The following is a 26,911-nucleotide window of genomic DNA, read 5'->3' as shown; positions in this document are numbered from 1 at the left end:
AGGAGAACAGTTAGGAGACTGTTGTGATTGTCTGCATAGGGTAGAGCCTGAACTTAGTCTGTGAACTCTATATGAATATGAGACTGTGAATGGGAATGTGTTCTGACTCAAGTGGTGTGCTGATAAATGTTTAACAATAAAGTCTCCAAAAAAACCCAATTATGAATGACATGCATTTAAATCTGATCTATATTAACATTTTCTCCATTATTTCATTTTGGGGGGCGGGGAGGCACTTAAGATTAAGTAACTTGCACAGTGTCATTTGTGTCTGAGGTCAGATTTGAACTCAGGTCCTCCTGATTCTAAGGCTGGTGCCACCTAGCTAGTCCTTGTATTACTTTGAAATCTAAACAATCAACGACAAATAAAGCTCTAAATCTAATAGGTTGCCTTGGCTTGTTGACTCTCTCCACATCTTTGCTTTCCATCCTCCTCCTTCCTCTCCCATTCTAAAGCCCCTCTCCTTCTTCAAGTCTTCATTACTTTTCACCAAGACTATTGCATTCAGTCTACTGAAACTTCCATCCTTCCCCTCTAATCTACCCTCCACACAGCAGCCATCTTGATATTTCTAAAATAGAGATCTGATTCCCCTGTTTAACAATTTTCAGGAAGTCTCTACTGGATCTATGATAAAATCATCAGACCTGCTAACTCTGGTTGCTAACTCCCTTTCTACTTTTATTTCCTATCAGTCCCTTTCACATTCTTCCTTTTAATCCCACTGACCTATTAGTTATTCCCTGTACATGACTTCCTTCTTCCACTTCTATACCTTCCTATAAGTGGTCCCCCATGTCTGAAATGCAGAAATCCCTCTTAGAATACCTAACCTCAGGTACCATCTATTACAAGGCTTTTCCCATACTCTTTAGTTTGGGGGCTTTCTCCTTCTTGAAATTACTTTGGATAATTTGGCAAATATTTTGGATTTCATTATCTTTACATACTTTGTCTCTTCCAATAGAATGTAAGCTCCTTGAGGGCAAAGGCTACTTCATTTTTGCTTTTGTATGCCCAGCACCTAACATGGTGCCTTGCAAGTAGTAACTACTTAATGAAGGCTTATTAAATTGAAGTTTGGCATATTTGCTTAATTTTATTTGAATATTTCTTGTGCTTTGGATATGGCCTTGAGATGGGGGAGAACACAGTTATTGATCAGCAGCTGGTGCATTTCGCCATATTGACACAAGGAGAGTGAATACTCTCCAAAGGAAAGATCATAGACATAATTCAAAAGTAGAGTTTTATATCATGGAATTCCAGTACTATCACAATCACATAGCTATCCATTATGACCTCCCGTTTTACAGTATCCATGTTATTGTACAGGGAAGCCATTAACTCATGGTTCCTGTCCTTCACTGGGCTACCTTCCTTTTCTGTTTGCCTGCTCTCCTCTTCTGTACAAAGCTGATCATGTAAAATTTATGATTCCTTCTCCCTGTACATTTGTTGGTCCATGCATAAGTATGCTAGGACATGACTTACTGGGTCTTCTTCTTCTCTCAGATTCCTCCATTCTAATTCTAAAAGAAGCTTGTCCAAAGATGCCCACAGGATAAAATATGTGATATCAAGATCATATGCAGGAATTTTGTATTAATAGAACCTCATTTGGACATATCTATCGCTATCTTCCATGTTTCCATCATTTAATTGGTGAAGGTATTTCTTCCATCAGTGTTGATCAAAGCTCCTTAATATCTCGAGTGTCTGAAAAATTAATCACCTGGTGACCAACTTTCTGGTAATGAATCTTTCTACACTTCACTAGGCTTGTTTCCAGACATCAAGTATACACTCAGTCCATCTTCAGTTCCATACATAGAGCTTTTCCAGTATGGTAAGGCCAATCAGAGCTTGGTCTTTCGCTCATAGGGTCACTTTTACACTAATAAGTGTCGGCTAAATGTAAATTCCTCCTACTTACTTTTTTTTCCTGTGGCCAAAAGCTTGATTTTTTGTGTTTTTTTAATTAAAAGTTTTTTCAAATAAAGATCCACCTTCTCTTCTCTCCTCTTTTCCCCAAACTCTTTTGAGAGAGCAAGAAAAACAAAATCCCTGTTAAAAACATGCATAGTCAGCAAAATAGATTCTGACATTTGGTCCAAAGCTTCTTTGGGAGGCAAACGGTGGCCGTATGTAGGAACTTTGTATTAATGAGGACTAAAAAATAGTTCTGGGACAGATAAAAGTGTAAATAATTGAAGGCAACACTCTCCAGTGCCCTAGCAGTAATTAGCAATTAAATTATTAATTAAAACAATTTTCCTAACAAACCACAGTGTAGTACAGTGAAAAGAGTAGTGGATTTGGACTCAGAGGATAATAGAGGATTCTAGATGCACAGCTGGAAAGGACCTCAGTGGCTCTCTTGTCTAAGCCCTTCAAAAATTCAGATTCAGTTTCTGGTCTGTGTGACCTTGTACTAATTGTTTGACCTCATTGGGCTTCAGCTTCATTATCTGTAAAATGAGAGAGTTGAGCTCAAAGCCCCTTCCAGCTCTAAATTTATGATCCTACAGTCTTCATTTACAATCATTGAATTCCGGTGAAACGCATTGCTTTTAGGAGAGTTTGGTGAGATTTTTCCTGATTTTAAAATATCCTCTTGTCCATAAATTTAAAAAACCCAACTTACATTTCTATCTAGACAATCTTGCGGGTCTCATTCCTTCTTGGTAATGGACTCAGAAATGCGACTATAAGACCGATGGGGACTTGACATCTTGAGGGCAAGGAGAGACTTGCACTATGAAACTAAATGCATGGAAGCTGGAAATATAGTTGTCAATACAAATATTTAATAGTAGAAAGATTACTCAACAGCTATTAAGCACCTAATATATCCTAGTCACTGGGCAGTCCTCAGCTTATAAGTGGATTATTTTCCAAAAGTTTGTGCATTGTTTGATTATTTGGAATGCTGAATACATTTCTCTATAGAGTTATTAATATCCCGCACTATCCTATAAAGGACAATTTAATTCACAATGTAACTAAAATACTCTATGTTGGTGATGAAAAGTAGTAGGGAACAATATTGTCAAAGTATTAGTAATTTAATTGGATAAAATTGAAAAACAATAAGTTTCAGTGTTTTATTTGTCTGTAAAGCTGGTGCCTGAGGAAAAATAGGCTTAATTATAGAAAGATGAAGTAAGACATTTTTATGGTTCTTCTAAAAGGGACTTCTGGGCGATTGTAAGGATTTTAGAGGTTGATGGTACTGGTTCTTTAAATGCTTAATGTTGTGGAAAAATACATAGCTTCCCTTTTCCTTATTATAGATATATCATTAGCACCACTCTTAAGCTTTTTATTAAACCCCAGCAACTATCACAGTGGGCGCTTAATAATCTATGTTGCGTTTGTAGCCACGTTTAAGATCATTTGTGGCTTCACAAATGGAATGAAGAGAAGGAAAAAAGAGAAAATGGGGGTGAAGCAAGGAAAGAAGGAATTAAAGAAAATATGCTTTTAACAAATAGATGCTCTGAAAGGATAGTGTGCCATCTTAAGTTTCATTAAGAAAACATGTATTTAGGAATGAGGGGGTCATACCTAACCATATTCTAATTCTGGGAAGACCAAATCCAGAGTTCTGTATTTATGCTTTAATACCTACCTAATGATCAACTGGAGTGTGTCCATAAGTGGGCAACTAGGATGCTATATGAGGTCCCAGTTTTATAGCTTGCCCTTTCCTAAGTTTGATATTCAATTAGTCTGGATCCTTTCCTTAGCTGATTTACAAAATGGCAATGTGTAGCCTGAAGGAAAGACCAAGGAGGGAAATTCTAGTTGCCCTTAAGAACTTGCAGGATTGTTCCTTGGAAAAGGTGATGAGACTTATTCTCCCTGACATCAGAAACCAGAAATAGAAACAGTTTGTGGGAGTTATAAATAAGCAAATTTAAGCCTGATGTAAGGAAAAACTCCCTAACAATGAGAGCTGTTCAAAGACAGAGTGGGTTCCTCTGTAGTGTGTGTGTCCGTCCTTCGTTGCCGAAGAAGACCACGCCATCGGAGAAATAATGACATGGCTTGCACTTGGCTTTGTTTTGAGTGAGGGAGGGCTGTGCAGGTCACCAGCCTCACTTCTCCTCCAGAGCCATCTGTATCCAGTGACCAGATATTCATCAGGATGACTGGAGATGACTCAGGATGAGGCAGTTGGGGTCAAGTGACTTGCCCAAGGTCACAAGCTAGTGAGTGTCAAGTGTCTGAAGTGAGATTTGAACTCAGGTCCTCCTGACTCCTGCAGTGGCACTCTATCCACTGCACCACCTAGCTGTCCCTTCCTCTGTAGTAGAGGAAGGCAAGATGCCCATTTATTGGCTATTGTTTTAGAGGAAATTTTTTTTCAGAATGGATTGAACTAGATGGCCAGTAAGGTCCTTTCCAACACTAAAATTCAGTAATTCTATAAATATCTGGACTGTAAGCAGTGGAAATAGTAGATGCAGGAGCCCCCTAACTAAGAAGAAAGGAGGCATCCTTAGGTCAAAGAGTTGATGCATCTGTCCAAACTACAAACTTGGTCCTTCTCCAGAATGAAGAGTAATGGAGGGCAAATGGGCCATTGAAAATTATCCCTTTAGATGGATGAGACCTTTTGTAAGTCAGGATGACTGTCTAATGACCGGAAATCTCTTCCTATCATAGAATATTCCAATTCCAACCCTGAAGGAGTTTGCCAAGGCTCTGGAGACCAACACTCATGTGAAGAAGTTCAGCCTGGCTGCCACCCGCAGCAATGACCCTGTTGCAATTGTAAGTAACACTCCTAAAAACATAACTTGAAAAACCCAACTCATTAGAAACAGATACAGGGTGTCCCAAGAGTCTCAGAGTAAAAGTCTTAAGCAATTACTGCTTATAACTGCACTAAGACTTTTGGGATGACCGTATGACATCTTTTTTCCTTTTATGTATTCTTTATTATTATTGGGAGGAAGGAGGTTTTTGGAGTTAAATGACTTGCCTAGGATCACACGACTATTAAGTGTCTGAGGCCAGGTTTGAACTCAGGTCCTCCTGATTCCAGGATCAGTTGCTCTATCCACTGTGCCTCCTAGCCACCAACCCCCATTAGGTATTTTTAATACAAGTAAGGAATTCTTCACAGTAAGTAAATACACATTAGTTATGATCTTATGGGGGAAAACAACATTTGAGTTAACCAGATTTCAACTACCAGGAGATATCAAATAACCAGAATTTTTAAACACCTTAGGAGAAGTCATATAGGCGAATCATAAGGAAACTTTGCTGAGCATGGGCACTAAGTTCCGTAAATAAGTCAGTCCACAAGCATTTATTAAACACTTATTATGTGCCAGGTACTAAACTAAGTACTAGGGATACAGTTACAGGCAGAAAGACAGTCTCTGTCCTCCAAGAGCTTTTATTCTTATAGAGAGAGAGACAAGACGGAAAAGAAAACGGAAAGAAGTGCGAGGGGAGATAGAGGGAGGTAGCTCGAAAGAGTCTTTAGAATGGATCTTCCTTGCTGTAAAGAAGCTCTCATTTCCAGACTACTTGAAGCTGGAGACTTGCATAGCACCCTACTTGGGGAATAGGTTATTAGGACCCAAATTTTTCTTGATTAACTGGTTACCAAATGGCTCTGTTTGGTGTGCTGAGTATTTCTGCACAGAAACCTTCAGAAACGCTCATGGCGTCTTTTGTCCTACACGTTCAGGCTTTCGCAGACATGTTAAAAGTAAACAAGACGTTGAAAAGTCTAAACATTGAATCCAACTTTATCACTGGAACTGGGATTCTGGCCCTGGTGGATGCCCTGAAAGAAAACGAGACCCTGACAGAGATCAAGATAGACAACCAGGTAAGCCCAAGCATGTCTTTGTACACGGCAACTTATTCTGCTGTGTGGAGAATGAGGGAGTTACAGCTCCAAGCTTATCTGTGCTGTGGGGAGAGAAAACTCACTAGAGTAGAATTAGGGAAGCATTTGAAGAGACAAGGCAAGTCGTGTTCATACACTGGAGTAGTGGGTAACCATTGTGGGCATTTTCTTTTCTTCTTTTTTTATAATTTATTTGTTTTCTGTTTTCAACCATCACTTCCATAAGTTTTAAATTTTCTCCCCATCCTTCCCCCTCCCCAGGATGGCATACAACCTTATATGGGTTCTGCACATACATTCCTGTTAAATACATTTTCACATTAGTCATATTTCATAGAAGAATTTAAATGAATGAGATAAACCATGAGAAAAACCAAAACACAGCAAAATGGAAAACAGTCTGCTTCATTCTGTGTTCTGACTATAGTTCTTTCTCTGGATCTGGCATTTTGTATCACGAGTCCTTTGGAAATGTTTTAGGTCCTTGCATTGGTGTGAAGGGCTAAGTTTATCAGTTTCAGTCTTTGCACACTGTGGCTCTTAATGTGCATAATGTTCTCCTGGTTCTGCTCCTTTCGCTCAGCATCAGTTCATATAAGTCCTTCAAGGCCCCTCTGAAGTCTTCCTGTTCATCATTTCTTATAGCACAGTAGGATTCTATTACATTCATATACCACAACTTGTTCAGTCCAATTGATGGATATCCCCTCGATTTTCAGTTCTTAGCCCCCACAAAAAGAGCTGCTATAAAAAAATACTATACATGTTGGTCCTTTTCCCATTTTTATGATCTCTTTGGGATACAGCCCTAGAAGCTGTATTGCTGGGTCAAAGGGTATCCACATTTGCATAGCCCTTTGGGCACATCTTAGCATTTTCTCCTACAGGTAGGCCCCCAGACCGAACCCAGCCCAGCTTCATCCCTGACTTTTCCCTGCTCCTTCAATCCTCCCCTAATCAAGAAAGAGAAGGTAATTCAGATACCAAAATATTGCCAGACATATCCAACATGGTACCACGTTCCAGGGTGAGCAAGTGCAAACCTTCAGGCCCAGTGCAGTCACCCCTGCTGACTCCCCAACCAGTTCCTCCAAATATTCTCCTCATTTCCGTTATATGGCTGCATCAGTCGCCTGCCACTTCTTGAGCAGGAGAGGATGTTCAGGCAGTCACAACGGCCATAAAGGTCCCATAAAGGTCAGTGAACATTTAAATGCTGGAGATGGAAAAAGAAGCAAAAGACAAACCTAGCTCACGATCTAATGAGGCAGACAACAAGCAAATAAATACGTTCAGACAAGCTACGTACAGGACAAGTGGGAAATAATTAAAAGAAGGAAGGCACTAGGGTTAAGAGGGATTAGGGTTAGATTTTTAAAAATAAAGAAGAATTGAAGACAGGCAAGGCAGAATCATCCTTCTTATGCACCTGTTACATCTCTAGGACTGATTGGACCCCCTCAGCCCCTAGCCCAATTCCAATTTACTTCCCCAGAATGCCCATGGAACCAGTTTCTCAGATTTAATCTGGCCAAATTCAGGACTGAGCTAGGGACATCCCATGGGTACTTCTCCCTAGAAATTGCTAGACTAGCCCACATATAGCCACGTTTGGTCTGTTGCTGGGATCCTGGGATACAGATGGAAGGATGGGGATTATTAGAAGTGTCAGATAGGAGGGTAAGGAAGAGGTAGAGTAGCTGGATGTTTAAATGGATCAAGCTGAGAGCAATTATGAGGTAGTAAAAAGTTTAGGGAGAGGTTTTTTCAAAACCCTAGAGAAACATTGCTAAGAGATCTGAGACCTGTTTATTGCAAAGTATTTATATTTTCACTTGTGAGGTTAATTAGATCATTTCAAAAACCCCATTCCAGAATTCGTACCCCCAAGTTCCCACTTCTAAAAGTTCTACTTTCTTAAAATCTACTTAATAATCTGAACCCTTGAAAACTTTTATTGGTTTTGATCTTTGAAAACATGAACATGCAGCCTGCTTCAAATACCTCTCATGTCACTAACCTTAAGTTCATCTTAAGTTCTCCTGGAATGGATTTACCAAATTGTTATGTTTGACTTCCCTCTCTTTATGACAAGAAGAGGGAAAGAGCACTGTTGGTTTAGCTGAATAGCTTAGCTTAAGTCAATAGGATGCAGAAATCCTGAATTAGAGTTTGTGCTCCATTTAACTTTATCATAAAGGCATAATTGGGAGCTGAAACGAATATAGCATGGTAAGTAACAGACAAAGGAACCAGAGTGCGTACCTACTGGGAATCCTTTGGGTGATGACCAAAAGCCCTTTACAAATGAGGCACCAGATAAAATGAAAGGTTGTCAGGAAAGCTCTGTAATTATAATTCCATCAATTATCACTTAGGAAAAATAGAAAATTCAAGGAAGCACATAATAGATTAGTCAAAATACCATGTAATAAAGTGGGAATAGCTCTGGTATACAATAGGAGACTGGAATCCCAGTTCTGCTATTTATATGACTCCAGGACAAGTCCTTGCCCACTTCAGGGTCTCAATTTCTTCACCTGCAAAATAAGAGTATTAGACTAGATAACATGCATTGATTGATCGATTTAGCTAAGCACTTAACAAATATTATCTCATTCGATCTTCATAACAACCTGGAGAGGTGTTATTAGCCTTATTTTGCAATTGGGGAAACTGAGGCAGACAGCAAGCAAGTAAGCCAGAATCACCCAACTAGTAAGTGTCTGAGCCTGGATTTGAACTCATATCTTCCTGATTCTCGGTCCATCACGCTATCCTATGATTCCATGAGATAACTTGCATGTATATTTAAGGGTAGGAATGGGACCCTTCTAAAGATGAGTTTATCTTTATATTACACTTTTCTGTTAACAAAAAACTTTACTCCCAACAACCCCATGAAGTAAGTAATGCAGGCATTATTATCGCCCCCATTTTATAGATGAGAAAACTGAAGCTCAGATTAAATTAATGCCCAAGGTCAAGTAAACGGCAGAGCCAAGAATGTGAAACTAAGCCAAGAAAGGATTATGTGCCATGATAACAGCTCCTCTTAATAATTCCCCCCAAACTTCCAAACAATATACTTCTAAGAGGAAAATCCTAGTAGTTTTGCGTAATTAAGAGGCAGCATGCTTCCCCCAGCCTAGACTTGGAGTCAGAAAATCTAAAAGTGTGTCCCAGCCCCGGCTCTTGTTAGCTGTCTGATCTTGGTCAGGTCACACCCTCTCTGAGACTCAGTTTCCTTAAGTAATAATAATAACACCTGTCCTGACTGTCTCACAGGATTGTTGGGAAAATCAATTGACATAATGGATGTGAAAACATTTATTAAACTGGATGGCACTATATATAAACATCAGGTGCCATATTGCCCACATGGAGTGTTCAGATCAGCGGCAGTGGATTTGCACAGAACTGCAGTAATGCAATCCTGGTGTTAATGACCTAAATTATTTAATGTCATCCTCCTTGTCAATCAGTAATCCTACAGATGAAAAATATGAGCAAATAAACAAAGCTTTGAAAAAAAGGTGGTAGAAAAGTATTTACACTACAAAGGGACAGTAAATACAAGGAGGGGGGCACAACCTCCTCAGGCTGCAGATCTAGAAAGTTGTCTGGGGCTTGGCATTTTTAGTAAGTGGTCATTTTTCATAGAGTAATGTCTCCATCTTGTGGTCTTTTTAAAAACTACTGGCAGAACTCTTACGCAACCTTGGGAAAACTTAACTACACATAAATTTAAATAAATCGAGTAACTCTTAGCTGCCAGAGAAGAGGAATGCATTTGTAATGTCTTTAACACACACACACACACACACACACACACACACACACACACACACACACACACACACACACACACACACACACACACACACTCTCTGACCTCTAGGTAGGCTCTTTATTATTTGTTTCCCAGTTTTTAAAAAGTAGCCTGTAACCCTTAGTTTTAAAAAATTCCTACTTTTAACTTCCTCTAATTCATCACTAAGTACCTCGTGCCTCCATTTTAAAAAATGTTTCCCCTTAATTTAATCCAAAAAGTGCTCACCATTTGTTTAAAGGTTGAGGAATTACTGTGATGTCCAATTAGGTAATTCATTTGGACTTGCAGCCAATTGTGACAAGCAATCAGAAAATAATCACATTATAATTTTGACCTTCAGTGTACGCATTATCCAAACCAAATGCGCTTATTAGACGCCTACTCTGTGCAGCGCACATAAAAGTCCTGGACCTACAAAGACAAAATGGAAACGAATCCCTGCCTTCAAGAAGCTTTCATTGTGCCAGGAAATATAGCTTGTAAATTTCTAGAGAAATACATTAGAGGGAGAGATCAGTAAGTACGAAGGGGAATCACTGGGCATCTTGGAGTGTTGGACTGGACTCAGTGACACCTGCATTCAAGTCTATCCTCAGATACTAGCAAGTTATGGGACCTTGGCCAAGTCACTTCACCCATCAGCCTCAGTTTCCTCATCTGTAAAGTGAAAATAATAACAATAAGGGGATCATGAGGACAAAATGAGACAATATTGGCAAAGCATTTTGCAAACCTTGACGTGTCAGTAAACGCTACTGTTGTTCTTGTTGTTATCAGAAGCTGATTACAGGAGAGACTGATATTATTATTATATTATATATGTTACTTAATATAAGAGTATATAATCATATATTATTATTCCCTGAATTGGACCTTGAAGAAAGCTAAGGCTTCTAGAAGACACAGGTAAGAGGACAGTGTGTTCTAGGCATGGAGGACACCCTATACAAAGCGACAGAAGTGAAGTTGGAACGCTGAATTTGGGGAAAGTAGGCCAGTCTGGATGGAATGTAGAGTATGTGGAAGGGAGGAATGTTCCATAAGCATGAAAAAGTTGGCCGAAGTTAGATCACGAATGGGTTTAAATGCCAAGCAGAGAAGTTCGTATTTTTCTCCTCAGTCACTAGGGCGTCTCCGACCATTTCTGAGTCTAGGGGCGATACGGTCAGACTTGTGCTTTAGGAAGAGGTCAAACCCGTCGGTGGAGTTTAATATTATTGATTTTTCCAGTTTGCACTCCTGGGGGAGACACATTCAACAATTAATTTAATTTAAAGTCATTTAAATTTTGAAAACTCTCTTGGATTATTTATCCATGTTAAAACAGAAAGATTTGTGAACATCTGGTCCAACCTCATCATTCTGCCAAAAGGTGAAAAAATTTGCTTAAGGTAACTAATTAGATTAGTGCCAAGCAAGTACCAGCCCTCAGGTTTCCTCTCTCCAAGGCCAAAGCTCCTTCCGTTACACCATGCTGCCTTCCTTACAAACGTTCAGTGGAATACAAGGAGCACCAAATGTTAGCCTTGGTTTCAATTTTCTTCTCATTTCTCTTTTTCCATCTTCATAAATGATTCCTCCAGTTTCTTCAATCTGGAAAGATTAGGAGGTCAGGTGGCAAGCCCATGTTAACTGATCTTCCCTTTTAAACTTGCTGCAGAAGAGGATGACTGGCGACATGGTCCAAGGCAGAGCCTTCTTCAGCGGGATAGACTGCTACAAATTGACCGATTTTTTTTGTCCTTATCCTTTTAAAAGCCAAAACATACCTACGCTGTTTATCATTAAGCTTGTTAACAATTTGAATTATATCTTATAAAAGTAAATGTTTCCCTTTCTTTCTTGGTATGTCTTCTCTGTGTGTATATGTATGTTTGTATATGTCTGTTCACAAACCAGAGACAGCAGTTGGGAACAGCTGTAGAAATGGAGATTGCCCAGATGCTTGAGGAGAACTCAATGATTCTCAAGTTTGGATACCAGTTTACAAAGCAAGGGCCAAGAACCAGGGTAGCAGCTGCTATCACAAAGAATAACGATCTAGGTAAACTACCGTAATTTTAACAATGGTTATTATGTTGCTTTTTAGATGCTTTGCATTTAATGGATGATAGGATGTTAAAAACTACAAGAGCATGGTGGCCGTTTTTAGACAATTTCATCTTTACATTTCAGAAACATAATTTAATAGACAGCCATTAACCTCAGAGCCAAATCACCAAATTCATTGCTAGTGAAGTCATCCTAATACTCATTGCTTAGGATTCACCTAAACCAAAGTGTTCTTAGCTTGGGGTCCATGAACTTGTTTTTTTTTTCTAATATTTTGATCATTGTATTTTCATATTATCGATTTCCCCTATAATTTAATGGAATATATTTTATGCATTTCAAAACATTGTTTGGAAAAGGGGTCCATAGGCTCCCCGGACTGATAAAGGGGTCTAGGGCACAAGAAAGGTTAAGAATCCCTGACACAAACCATTCCGTCAAAATAAGAATTTCATCTCTTCTTATCAAGTAACCTTTGGCTTTTGTCTTCTCTTCTTTTTTTTAATCTTATTTAACTCTATCTTATAGGTGTTTAATAAATGGTTATTGAATCAAATTAAATGCATTAACATTTATGTGTAGTCCTTGACCATCTGTGCTAGTGGAAGAGAACAGGAAGTTTTTCCCTAAATAACTTACGTTTGACTTTTAGGTTCATATTTGTTCTTGCATTTGAATATTGGTATGTCTGATCTGCGGAATTCACAGAATATCACTGTGAAGACCCAACTCAGAAGTATCTAAAAAGGTACTAAGATCCTCCAAGCAGTCTCCCTACTTAAATTTCTTCTATTTAATGCTAGGGATGGATGCTAATAAGCAATGGCTACAATTCCTACTCTCTTTTTTCCTTTGATCTTGTTAGCACTCTGAAATAAACCTTTTATAAAATTGGTGAGGTAATTTAGTTTTTGGTTTAAAAAGAGGCAGCTTCAAAACTGGGTCTTCTTATCTCTTTTAAATGTAATTAAAATAAATAGATTAGCAATCGAAAGAGTTATTTAAAGCAGAGCATCTAATGCCATAAGGAAATTGGAAAGAAAACATAGTGTGAGTAGACACACAGGAAAGGAGAAGAGAGTTCAGTGGATTATGAATTTTGCTCCTGACGATGAAACGTTAGAGAATCAAACAGCTGGTAACATTTAAGTTAAAGTCAGTTTTAGATCAGTCATAAGATCCAGTGATCCCTGTATTCTCACTGATAATTTTTAAAAGATAGTAATGGAAAGTTGAGAACATATTCAAATTTTAACTTCGTAGTTCCTGATGTGTTTACATGAAAATATAGAGAGGGAGGGAAAGGGAAGTAGTTCCTACTAAGAGCCAGGTGCTGTTCTAAGTACTTTTACAAATATTACCTCACCTGATCCTTATGACAACCCTGTGAAGTAGGTACTGTCATCATCCCCATTTTACAGTTGAGGAAACTGAGGCAGGCAGAGGGTAAGTGACTTGTTCAGGGTCACACAGCTAATAAACATACAAGGCTGAATTTAGACTGTTCTTCCTGACCCAAACTCAGCATTTTTGCTACTGTGCTACCAACTGCCTCAAGTCATTCTAGAACAATTCTTTCTCTTAGTGTTTAATGTATTTGTCAGAGTTCAAAATTCTCTCAATGGGGACAAGACTTCCAGGTCCGCTAGAAGTCAAAAACTCTCCCAAACTTTTTTTCAGGGGGATGGATGTTTTACAGTTTGACAAAGAGGCCCAAATCTTATGGAACCTTACAGGGTAAGGCTTCCGACAATAGTTTGAATACAGCCTTGAATTAAAAAAAATAATTTCATCAGCAAGAAATTACCCTTTCCCAATGTTTGTTCTCCAGTCTTTGTATTGTCTTGGCTGCGACCATTTTTTTTGTTTTGTTTTTAACAGTTTACTGGCTGGGGTTTTTTAGCTAGTCTCTTCTCTCTTCTTCCTCCTTCAAGAAGTCTATACCACATAGTAGGTGACTCAGTAAGAACCCTTGCAATTGCCAGGTCTCTCTGAGAGGATTTATTTTCTAAGGGTTTATTTGACTGGCTTTTTAAGCAATATTTTGCTAATTCTCGGTGCTTTTCACTTTAGGCTGCACTTTCCTTTGTTCTGTGTAAATGATCCTGTCTTGTGGTGAACTTCAGTGATCCTTGAAGTATTTGATTTTCACACTAATAGCCCTGCAATGTCTCTAGCAGTCATCCAAGTGTGTTCTTTAAGAACCGTACCTTTTCCACTTTTCCTTGGACTAAAGTCTATTTTTTTTAAACCACAGAATTGAAAACTGGACACTTGTGTGTACCACTAAATTTATAGCACTCCACCGATAGAAAACTAACGAAAGTCAAGAAATCAGCTCAGGCAGATTTCATGTGACTAAGACCCAGAGGTTCTGAGTCAGTCTACTTTCATGATAGCACACACGCATGATCATTGCTGTTACAAAAGGAAACCATATGGAAATCATTGCTTGTCCCAAATAATTTGCACAACATTATCAACTCAGATCTTGCTTTGCCCCCTCTTCAAAAATCTCTGAGAAGATGAAGGCATCGGAAGGGAACCATCAGGTCTTGCAAACAATATTTTACAGTAGATCACATCTTTATAGTCTACACAATTGCTTGAACACCGTAAAGAATACAATGTCCCATTTGACTGTAAAGAAGCATTTGATATGCTAGAGCAAAAATATTGTCTTAAATACATCAACAATATGTGTCACATTCGTATGGAAGTAATACAAGATTCCGCCACAGAATCACGGAATTTGAGATTGGAATGAGTCACGTAGTCCAGACAGTACCTGAAGGGAGTCCCCAGTATGATGTACCTAACAAATGAGCAGGCAGCTAGGGGGCACAGTTGATAGAATGCCATACCTGGAGTCGGGAAGACATCTTCCTTGAGTTCAAATCTGGCCTCAGATGCTTACTAGCTATGTGACTGTGAACAAGTCCCTTAACCCTGTTTGTCTCAGTCTCCTCATCTGTAAAATGAGCTGGAGAAGGAAATGGCAAACCACTCTAGTATCTTTGTCAAGAAGAGTCAGACACGACTGAGATGACTGAACATTTTAAGACACCTCAGTGAAGGGTAACCCACTACCTCTCAAGACAGATCATTCCACTTTGGGACAATTCTAATCATAAAGACATTTTTCCTGATTTCAAAGCTAAAGATACCTCTTTCCTACTTCCATTCATAGCATCCATTGTCCAGAATGAATTTAATCCCTGTTTAATGGAGCAGCCTTCCAACTCTTGAAGAAAACTTTCATGCTTTCTCTTTCCCAGGGTTCTCTTCTCCAGGTTAAACATCCCCAGTCCTTTCAACCAGTCCTCAAATAACAGGCTTTTCACCAGATTGGTTGCCCTCCTCTGGATACTCTCCACCCTATCAAAATCCTTAAACTGAGGAGCCTAGAACTGCATGCAGTCTTCTATATGTGACCTTAACAGGGGAGAGGATAGAGGTACTCTCACTTCCATATTCCTGGAACTTATGCTTCTCATAATTCAGCCCAAAATCACTTCAGATTTTTAGCTGCTATATTATATTACTGTTTGAAATCCACTAAAACATCCAGAACTTTTTCAGACCAATCGCTGTCTAAACAATGCTTCTTCCATTCTGTACTTCGGAAAATGATTTTTTGAACCCAAGTATAAGACTTTAGCTATTGAGTTTTATCTCATTAGATTTAGTCTAATAATCTGGTTTGTTAAGACCTTTTCAGATTCTGACCCTGCCATCTAGTGTGCTAGCTATCCCTCCTAACTTTGTGTTATCTGCAAATCTGATGAGAATATCTATACCTCTATCCAAGTCATTAATAAAAATGTTAAGTAACACAGGATCAAGCACATGTCCCTGAAGTATTCCCCTGGAGACTTCCTAGGTTGTCATTGAACCATTACCAATTACTCTTTGAATCTGGCTATTCAATGGCAAGAGTCCCTGATGGAGAGCTGGCGTGTTCCACTGGAGGAAGGGGATGGGGAGAGACAAGCGTTTACATAGTGTCCATTATATGCTAAGTATTGTGCTAAATGCTTCAAAAACATTGCCCTCACAATAACCCTGAGAGGAAGGTGCTGTTATTGTCTATATTTTGCACTTGCAGAAACTGAGGCAAACCATTTTAGTGACTTGCCCATGGTCATAAAGTTAATAAATCTCTGAGGCCAGATTTGATCTCAAGTCTTCCTGACTCTAGAACCAGCATTCTATCCACCGCACCACCACCTGTCTCCATTGATATAAAGGCAATATCAAGGGATCTAGAAAAACAGCTCAGCATGTTAGGTAGACCCCCTGTGGAAGATTTTTAGGGGGACATGGGCAAGTGCTGCATGGGATCATTACCATTGCAAGGAGTCCCCACACTGATGAGATTACAGATGAACTGCAGTATCAGAGAATTCAAAAAACAATAGTTTAGTATCTTTATGAAACAGAAAGGTTGACTCCATGAGTATAACGAGTGCTGAAGGCAGAGAAGTGCCTCCAGTTATCATCTGGCAACATGGTAGGCAGTTGAGGGTGATATACCCAACATACACAGAACTTCTCATTCCTAAATCATGAAAGCCAGTGTAGACATGTTATCTCTACTGCATGGATCTGTCCCCACCAAAGATTTATCATTATAAATTATTTGAGAGCTCTATTTTTTTTCTCAGAAAAGTAGATAAAGAACTTACAGAGACAATAGTGGCTTTGCAGAAAATAAACAGTCTGAATTAGCCAGGTTATATGCAATCTGAAATTGCTAGGGACAGTATATATCAGATACAGATTTCAGTGGGGAAACAAAGAAAGCCTTTTATACCTTCAGTAAAATGACAAAGTACTATGCAATTTTACAAATGCCATGCAGCCTTTCCCTTATTTAGTCAACCCTGGTCCAGCTTATATATATATATATATATATATATATATATATATATATATATATATATATATATATATATATATATATATATATATATATATATATATATATATATATATATATATATATATATATATATATATATATATATATATATTACTTATATTAATATATATATATTTGAGAAATGTTTCTTTACCAGAAACAGTAACTGTAAAAATTGCTTATCAGCTTTCCTCTTTGCTGCTAATCTGGTTGCATTGGTTTTGTTTGTGCAAAAACTTTTTTAATTGATTGTAATCAAAAGGATCTATTTTGCATTTCATAATGTTCTCTATCTCTTGCTTGCTTAATACATTCTTCCCTTATCCATAGATCTGACAGGTAAATGATTCCATTCTCTCCTAATTTGTTTATGGTATTATCCCTTATGTTTAAATCATGTACCCATTACGACCTTATCTTGCTATAGGGTGTGAATATAGTTATTCTTCAGCACCTGTCCAAGATACATGTCTTGATTTCTTCATTCAATGAATTGTCTATACATCTACTTGAATGGTATGAGCTATGTATTACATGCTTCATTCGACTGGTTTTTCCAGCATGGATTACTAGACTCATCTCTTCTGAGCAGCTGCAGATTTCACCGAGGAAATCATGTAGTATCTTAGAGGTGAATGCAATCAATCCAATGTTATCTGAAAGGGGATCATCTGCTGGACTTTAGCATCTAGGAAATCTTTCTTCTTTTTGTGGACTGTATACAGTCAAACTGAGGTGTCAAACTCATGCCTGATCTGATTCCCAAGTTCCACCAAACCAGATTAAAATGTAAATAGGCAATGAGTAGCAACATTAAGAAAAATATAACATAGATAATGTTAATTTCTTATTTTCTAAGTCACTTTGCCTCCCACATCTGTTTCTTTTTGAGTTTGACACCATAGGCAGACATATTTGGTGCCCTGGTTTTTTGCCTTATTTTTGCTTTATTTAATCAGTGAATAATTAAACTAAATTATCTCTAGGGTTATGTCCCTTAAGTAACCCTTTGTATGATGATAACACATACATAGAAATACTTTGTTGGAGGAAAGCTATATTTTGCTCTATTAAGTCAAATGCTTTTAAAAAAATCAAGCTTGATTTTCAGAAGATTACTAGTAAAGATTCAGGGGCCCTATAACAGTAACTTATTATATAACCCTCAAAATTGGTGCCTGGGATAATTGCAGTAAGGGAAAGAGTTATTAATATCATCCTAGTTTCTCTCTTGTACTTTCCACTTCAAGAACCCATAATTATAACTATGTAAGACCTGCATCTACATCAGAAGTTCTTAACCATTTTTTTTTTTGGTGTCATGGATCCTTTCGGTAGCCTGGTGAAACCTATAGATGGCCCCCTTCCCAGAATAATGCTTTAAATGCATAAGATACATAGGATAACAAAGGAAATCAGATATACTGAATTAGTTCACAGACCCCAGGTTAAGGTGCTTCATAAATGTTTATTGATTTGACTAGATACTTAATATTAAATATTCTCATGTCCTAAGTACAAAGTGCTCCTTTTATCAATCTTATGTTGGGTAAGAGACTTTTCACTACAAAGCTTATCTTAATTACATACAAGTCAGGTGTCTGAATTGTGTCTTAGCCTTGATCTCTGCTCTTAAGGCGGAGAGAATCACTTTGTTTACAACTCCTTAAATGACGTAAGGACTATAGCCCAGGAAGAGTTGAGGCAAAAAAAAAAGTCAAAGTTTCTGTGGATGGTGAGAATCACTTATCAGGAAAAAGATATTTTAAAACTCAAAGTAATTAAATTTGATTACTTGCTTGGACAGAAAATTTAAAATTCAAAGAGGGCAGTTTAGCTAGTGTTCTCGTACTTTCAGAGATATGCCATGCCTTCCCTGTGTTGAAATGGAGACCAAGGAGAAGTTGAATTGGAAGTAGCGTGGAGAAGATAGACCTTCCTTCTGGCTCCTCCTGAATGGAAATAAACTACGAAATATTCATAGAATTCAGATGTAAATACCAAAATGCATCCCAAGACCATTCTAAGAAAATGTTCAGATGATACTCCTCTCATCCATAGACACAGAGAGTTGAGAATTCTGATCATTATGCTCTAAATATAAGTAGGATATTGTATAGGACTGCTCTTTCGTGTCTGAAATGCTTTGCCAATAGTGAATTTATTCTCCTTAAATTTATTTTTCATTTATTTTCATTTCCCTTTGCCCTAGTTCGCAAGAAACGAGTGGAAGGAGACCGGCGATAACCCAACCATCCGAGGAGAGCTGCTCTGCCTAAGGCAGCTAGCTGTTACGATCACAACCTTAAACTCTTGCCCCAGTGAGACCATGTTTGCAAAGGTCGTTCATTTCCGTTAATTGCTCCCTCTTCATTGACACCACTAATACGTTAACTTTATTTTGTTTGTGCGTGTGTGGCATTAATTCTCTCTGATGAATAATGTGCACATATTGTTATTTTCAGTATGTATGATTCTGGCATGCACAGTGAACAGTGGATTGATACAGACCTTAGTTGAGTGGCAGCCACCAGGAATGACATTAACTGCCTTTGTATAGGAATTTCCTGCTCACTTTATTCAGTGTAACCAACTTGTGTTTTTACTTCCCACAGAAGTTCATTTTTAACCACAAAGAGGATTTTAGTACATAAGGTATGTTTTTAGGTATAGTTGTTTTCGTCAAGCCCTAGCTCTGTTTACATACACTGCTTTGAGTTAGGCTAACTGTTACAGAGACATTCTGCTGACATAACAAAAGAGATGTGCCAGTATTGCCAACCCTATATTGGGTGAGAGTATGGATGGATTCCATGGGACTGGAAAATTATTGAGAGATCATGCCCTACCTATGGTGGGTCAGTAGTATGGAGCATCACTTTACCTTTAACAGCCTTAGGAAAACAACGACAAAGTATTTACCAGCCCACAGATACGTTATTTACCAGCCAAGAGATCAACAGGTAGTGAAATTAATTAAAGTTCCCTTCACTACTTGTCCAGCATAAATTGTTTCTTACTATCGACCAATGGTAATGATTTGAAAGGCTGTTTTCATGTTTTTCAAACATAGTTTTTAATATTTCAACAGAAGGTAAAAGCTTTTTGGAGCTCTGCATTCCTTTTAAATTCACCATACTACTGCTCATCAAGATTTTCTTTGAACTGCACTTTTGAGATGCACTGTTTGGACTCATGATAAACCTCTGTGGCTCTGTCTACATAGTGCCAAAACAACGATGAAAAGTGAAAACATCAGACGGTTCTGCAGACCTGCGTTGTCTCCCCACTACCGAAGGTCCTGCTATTTGGGGACATCCCAGTACAGAGGAGATTTTTCACTTGTCACCTAAATGTTTCCCATAGTGCAGACATGGCTTCTGAGAATACAAGTGACTTAACTGGATATTTAAACTGCATAATGTTTTTAACCTAGTTATTCAGTACTAAATGAAAGAAAAGCATGCTACAGCCACAAAGGTAGGCAACCTTGGGCATTGGTGCCACCGAGTGGCATCTGAGGCATTCTGCAACTCCTCTCCATGCATGTTTCTTTTTTCTTATTTTCTTCCTAACTCTTTTCCCTCCTTTCTTCCTTCCTTCCTTCCTTCCTTCCTTCCTTCCTTCCTTCCTTCCTTCCTTCCTTCCTTCCTTCCTTCCTTCCTTCCTTCCTTCCATTTTTCCTTATCCCCTAACTAAGCCTAGGCCTTGCTGGTATTAACAGATGGCACACACAGAGACCAAATTCAGAATTTAAATTTTATGACCAATTATCTCTGCCAATTTTTCTCAGTAGCATTAAAATAAGCTGATGAAAAAACAGAGATATGTTATGTTACATCACTTAATTTGTAGAATTCTGAATCACCATTTAGTACACAGTCTTTTAAAAAAAAAATGAAGTATTTCTAATCACTATGTCTTGTATTATCCTTACCTAAATCTGGGTCTTCAGAACAACTGAAAATTAGGGTTATGGTCAGCATACATGCTGAAATCTATAGAGACTTTCATCTGTTAAATGAGGCAGTTGGATTTAAGCTCTTTAAGATTTAAAATTGATAGCTCTAGCATGAAATGAAATTTAGCTATGTGCCCCAGATTAGCGGGCCTTTCATGATCACCTTGATGTTCCCTTTTCAACTTTGAAGAATGTCACGATGTCCCGAGGCCAGTGAGTGGGGAAAACCTACCTCCCTTCTAGAGATCACCATAGGACCAGTTCTTGTGTTGAATCACTTTCTTAAAGCCAGCAGCCTCTACTTTTCACCAGCCATCAAATATCACAGCATCGAGGCTCACTAAACAAATGTCTAAGCCTACTGCCATCTTTAAACTAAAAATACAGGCAGTGTGGCTTAATGGGCTTGGGGTAAGAAAGATGTGAGCATAAATCCAGGCTCAAATGAGTTGTAGGAACTTAGGCAAGTCCAAACACCTCTCTGAGCCTCAGTTTCCTTCTCTGTAAAAGAATGGTGTTAACGCAAGCACCCACTTTACAGAGTTGTGTGAGGCTGAAATGAGATAATGCGTGTAAAGCATTGTATCTAGTCATTTATTATTGTTACTCAGTATCTACGCTAATACCCTTGTTCTACCCTCATGCGAAAAACAAAGAAACAAAGAAATTTTAAAAAGAGTCTTCACCTCAGACCAACTTTCCATCAGGGAAGAGTCAAGGAAGGCACAATTATTCCTTAGCCAGACGTGAAACAAGCTATATAGTCAGGGTACCATGCATCAACATGCTAATGCATTTTGCGTGATGCTTTTATAACAAATTCAGATAATAACCTGAATTTACTATGTGCTAGGCACTGTGGGGAAATGCACAGGACCACCCTCGAATAACTTGCAAGTTAGTCGTGAAAGAACCTTTGCATTTCTTTGTGGGTCTTTTGGTTCTGGGCTAGAGAAGATGTGAACAGGGCACTTGTGGCAAACATTTTAGATCCACCAGACTGAGGGCAAGGAATGTGCCTTCCCTGCACTCTGTACTGTTCCCATCATAGTGCAATGGGTGCTTAATAGATCTTTTCTGGATTTTAGTAGAAGTTTAGATAGACACTTGATACCCACTTGGTGTTGCTCTGGAGGATAGTTTAGCTGAGGAGTATTCTCCCCTTCTCTGGACTGGAGGAGTAAATAGAACTGATTCTTCCTGACCACACCTGTCTCTACCTTTGGAGCTGCCTCCGGTTGTGACCCTCACTTTTAGTCCTTCACTCTTTCTTCTCTCCTGTGTTTGGGGGAGCAGAGGGTAGGGAGAGGTGTTGTGATGGAAAAAGCCCAAAGGATCTTTGTTCAGAACAACCTCTCAGTTATTTCATGAGGGTTTTGGCCTGCAATAAGGGTCCCAGTACCACAAGGCTTTTTTTCTCTGCAAAGATCAAAAGGTTAAAAATACAGATTATTCATAAAATTTCTAAAAGCTCTGTGTCCCCAGAAAATCCTTCAATTACCAGACTGGAAGTGAGGTGTTGAAGCTAGTTGAATTCTGTATGGTGAGTTATCCTCATACTGCCTCTCCCCTCCTTATCATACTCTACAGTGAAAAGATCAACTCAGGACACAAATAAATGATCTTTATCTAGAAAAGAATCATTTAAAATACAAACAACCAGTAAGAAAAAAAGTTGAACATGGCAAAGAAACACCTAGGAATGGCTCTGCCAGTCATTACACATAAAGTAAGACAGAATAATCAAAAATCTGTAGAATTTCTGAAGTCTGATTGTCCATCCAAAGTCTATCTAGTTTCCTCTCCCTCTTCTGTAATTAGATAGGTCCTAGAAAAGGGAAGGTCAAAAAACTGTTCTACCATAAAGTCACATTATCATCCCTTAATTCCCCATCTTCCTTCCTGCCTCAAATATTCCAATTACTTCCTCCCAAGGGAAAATAAAAATACCTAAGCTCATAAGATTCCAGAAGTTGAAAAACAGTAGTGTGGCATTACCAGGGGAAACTTAGCAAAACTTGATAAGGGAACATAGGAATCATATTCTTAGCAGGAGTTATGCTTCCTGCTAGTGAACTGGCAAGTCTATAAAGACAAGCTTTGAATGCACTTGCAGGAGAAAAAAATGGTATTTGCCATCCCCCCATTTCCTTCCTTTTATTCAACCATGGATCTATTTATTTTGTGGTTTGGATATTTAGAAAACTGACTGGGGGTGTTTGAAGGGAAGGAGGAGGAACTGAAGGTTAATTGCCTAATGGCCAAACTAATAGCAGCTCAGCTCCACTCCCTACTGAGCTATTTCCTGCTTGCTGTACAAACGGCTATTACTGCACCATCAGTAAAACAGACTCAGAACAGTAAACTGTAGATTTGCAACCTGATCCCAAGCACAGATCTGTCCAGGGAAACCTCTCATTCAAAGATATGCAAAAGTTTCTCTTTCCCCCTTGCACTGACTGACATTGGGGAAGAAAGATAACACCTGAAACTTCCCACCATCATTTTAATTTTGAGCCCAAAGACTGCTTATCAAGGGTGGTTGACCTTTCATCCAGGTGTGGATGACCTGAATAGTGAGGCTAGAGGAGACCTTGGTATGGTTTATTTAAAGGAACTGGGAATATTTAACCTGGAAAAGAGAAGAATTGGAAGGAGGGAAGAGGGCCTACCTAAGCAAGGTTGCTGGGTTCAGATATCTGAAAGACTGTCATGTGGAAGAATTAGACTCTTGGCTCCTGATCACAGACTTGGCTGTGGGTGGGAATTTACAAGGGAAGTTGATTTCAATTCAAACATAAGGAACCACTTTCCAGCAATTAAAGCTGTCCAAAAATGGAATCAGCTGGCACAATGAATTCCCCCATCACGGTAGGTCTCAAAGTGAGAACTGAATGTTCAGTCCTTGGGGATGTAGAGAGGATTTGTGATCAGAATAATGAGTGAACTAGATAATCCCTGAGGTTCCTTCCAACTCTTTTAGTTCTGATGTCTTATTCTACAACCTGCTAGGCCCCTTCCTCATGCCCACAGCTGTCAATCTCTGATGGTAAATAAGGTAAGGATCGGCAGATGAGGATAGTTCATCTGAGGTCAAGATTTTGTTTGGGAAATTGAAATCGGTAAATTGACTCATTTTGCATTAAGCCTGCAAGTAGATCCCATTATTTTTCAAGGACAAAAAGTCTTTTAAGACATATACACAGTGACATGTTTTATCTTTTTAAAAATAATTACTTGTGTCACTTTGAATAGGGTTGTGGGAGAAAACCCGCATAGAGAAAGCCTATATGTGGCTGTGCACCTGCCAGTCCTCTTAGCTCTATCTACTCCTCCCAAGGGTGATTGGTTTCTAGGGGTGAATGGGGTAAGGAAATATTCTCTTCTCCCATTTCTTCCTTCTTTCTGTCCTTGACCTGGTTTTCTTTCCCATATGGTATTAAAATCAATCTGCCTAGAATGAGCCCTATTCTAAGGAAGGAAGGAAGAACACAGCTATAGCACAAATTTGGGTCCTGGGCCAAGGGTTGGGGAGTGGAACAGAAAGGGTATGAGGGGAAAGGAGAGACAGAAAACAGGAGGCAGTTTGTAATGTGGCACTATTGTCCTCCTTTGGTTACCAAGCTCCAAGAGAGTTCTCCTTACCCAGAGGCCTCATTACAGGTGCTAGCTCTGGTGCTAAAAGGGAAAAACTTACCCATTTTATGTCAGATTAGGTTTTCCCCTATCACAGCCGCCACCTCATTATCACCAGCAGTCAAACCTTGGTCGTGATAGTATTCCACCACCACCAACACCCCCAGGAATCTATGACCCAAAGGCCTGCATCAAGAGCTCTGTTCCATCACCATTCTGTGGAAGAGGTGGGAAAGTAAGTGGTTGTTTACAAGTCAGAAAAGAAAGGTCATTCTGAGTTGGGGTTCAAGTCATCAGTGCAGTCAATAATTAAAGGAAGAATCTTTCATGCTGGCTAGTAACAGCATATACAGTTAACTATTCACACTGATGGAGGAGGAGCAGTGGTATGGATAACCCAAAATATAAAATAATGCGAACTTTATCTTATCTTTCCATACAGAAGATAACAATGCATACACTACCTAGCTTACATGGTGATTTAAAATTCCTAATTTCCTAATTACCTTATTTATTCACACAATTCCCTTTATCCCTTTAAGTAGCTATTTTAGCACTAAGTGAGATAATAAATGTGAAAATACTTTAAAAATAATGCTATACAAATGCAAGGCAGTATGGTATTTAGTGTTAAGATGCATTATATTTTTGTAACAAATCTACCTTCCTCACTACCATATTTATTTGCATAGGATCTCTTATTCCTTTCCTAGCAGAAATGGTTATTACTATATACAGAGGGTTAACAATTAAGGTAGCACAAATTCTAATTTTGCCACTTACTAGCCCTTTTCCTGCATCTCAGTTTCCCATACCTGTCAAATGAACTAAAATTGAATTAAAATTCTTTCCAGCTCTTATCTGATTATTTTCAATTACTTAATTTGCTTCTTTGGATATAAGAGAACCTAGGAGAACCTGATCTGCTAGTACAGCATCATTTCTCTCTTAGTAGAGCTTCTGAAAGTTTGATAAGAGACCAGAATATAAAAAGTAGACAAGAGACATTCTTTCGGTAAAAAAAGGATCTTTTAACCCTTGTCTGTGGCTTTAACCAAGTTTTTGAAGGGATTTCTAACAAGCGCACTGCCAAGTTGGAAACCATGTGGATGGAAAAAATATATTCTCCTTCAAGTTAGGAGATGGTATGATAGTATAAAAAGATTTAAAGATATGTAAGAGCAAAAATCTGCCATTAAAATTAAATATAGCATGTAATCTCTTTTTCATATCAATTATTTTACAAGTCTTGAGCACACATTGGCTAGTTAGGGTTATAGGATGGTGGTTAAGGAATAAGAAAGAAGCCTTGATAAACTATACAGTAAAAATGGAATGTGTGTGGAACATATTTATAAGGAATCTGTGTTTTAGAACCAAATATTGCTAGTGACAATCTTTAATTTTAAAAACATATTTATTCCAACTTCAAATTATTATTTCCTTCAGCATGAGTTTCTTTAAAATCTGTAACAATATTCCTGAAATTATTTTTAATCAAGCCTTTGGTTATATTTCAATTGCTTTCATCAGGTCAAGAGAAATCAACGTAAAGCATCTTAACCCATGAATATATGCATGCTGCTCTGTAATAGTATAATCCATTTGGATGCTTTGTGATATATGGAAATGTGAACCTGTATTATTTTTTTGACCAGAACAGAGGAAATGGTACTGTGGTGAACTGTCTGAAGTTATATAAGCTGCACTATGTGACGGTATTATTATTCTAGCTCACTCTTGGAAAATTCATGGAGTCTCACTTTCCTTTTCAATAAGATTATTTCATCTTACATAAACAACGGAGCTCCATCATTTTGAGTTAAAGGCCATTTTTCCATTAGTTGTGAAGCTAGTGAAGTTGAACAAATGCATGATGTAAAAAGTATAAAATACATCATTGGGTTCATCTGTGGAGGGTTTATGAAAAGACAATGGATAAGAACCACACAAGAGGCATGGAGAAAGTGCCCATATTAGTGAAACAGCAGATCCGTAAAGCAAATTATTCTGAAAAGATTCTAATTGATCTAAACAGGCAAACAACGTTATGACCCCTTAGAGCATTAACCAGGCCCAATACTAAACTGAATAGGAAATACTTGCTCAAAATCTCTCTGCTATCAAAGGTTTAATATTGTATTTATTTGCTCCAAATAAAAACTTAAAGAAAATTTGAGGTTACTAACGTCCTTTAAATATGAAACAAAAGTCCAAGTGTGTCTGGATAATCTATGTATATATCATTTCATGTTATTCTTTTTTGTCCCAAATAAAATGCCCATATGAAAATAAAGGCTTGTCTGCATTTGTTATAACAAAATGTGAAATTGTATGTTAATTGTACTTATTGCTTCTCAAGGCAGGAATGCTTTTGTGGAAAGAGCACTGGACGAAGAGCCTTTCTAAGAGTTCTTTCTAATCCTGTCACTTGCTAGCTGGGTAACTTTGTGTCATTTTCTTTCACTAAGCCTCAGTTTTCTTATCTACAAAATGAAAATAATAAATATGTGGGGTGGGGGAGGAGGTGGAAATGGAATTTTCTGTCCTATCTCACAGGACCCAATAAGATCATAGCTCTAAAGTTGTAAGAAACCTCAGAGAGCATGTTGTCTAAGCCCC

At 38.3% G+C, this 26,911-nt stretch overlaps 1 protein-coding gene across 7 annotated transcripts in view; it reads left to right on the top strand.

Annotated features, from left to right (window-relative positions):
* Positions 1–26,585, top strand: part of TMOD2 (tropomodulin 2) — a 52,267-nt gene extending 25,682 nt beyond the window's left edge. For 4 of the 7 annotated variants that reach the window (XM_072624323.1, XM_072624324.1, XM_072624325.1 and 1 more), the window contains exons 7-10: positions 4,678–4,785; positions 5,717–5,860; positions 11,616–11,760; positions 18,905–26,585. In XM_072624323.1, coding sequence (XP_072480424.1) covers positions 4,678–4,785; positions 5,717–5,860; positions 11,616–11,760; positions 18,905–18,939 — 432 coding nt within the window. In that variant the 3' untranslated portion in view covers positions 18,940–26,585. The remainder of the gene's footprint in view (positions 1–4,677; positions 4,786–5,716; positions 5,861–11,615; positions 11,761–18,904) is intronic. The other 3 variants (XR_011970475.1, XR_011970474.1, XR_011970473.1) reach the window with 3 other exon arrangements.
* Positions 26,586–26,911: the final 326 nt, after the last annotated feature.

Source organism: Notamacropus eugenii, chromosome 7 (genome assembly GCF_028372415.1).
Source record: "Notamacropus eugenii isolate mMacEug1 chromosome 7, mMacEug1.pri_v2, whole genome shotgun sequence".
NCBI lineage: Eukaryota > Metazoa > Chordata > Mammalia > Diprotodontia > Macropodidae > Notamacropus > Notamacropus eugenii.
This window is presented reverse-complemented; position numbering and strand designations above follow the sequence as displayed.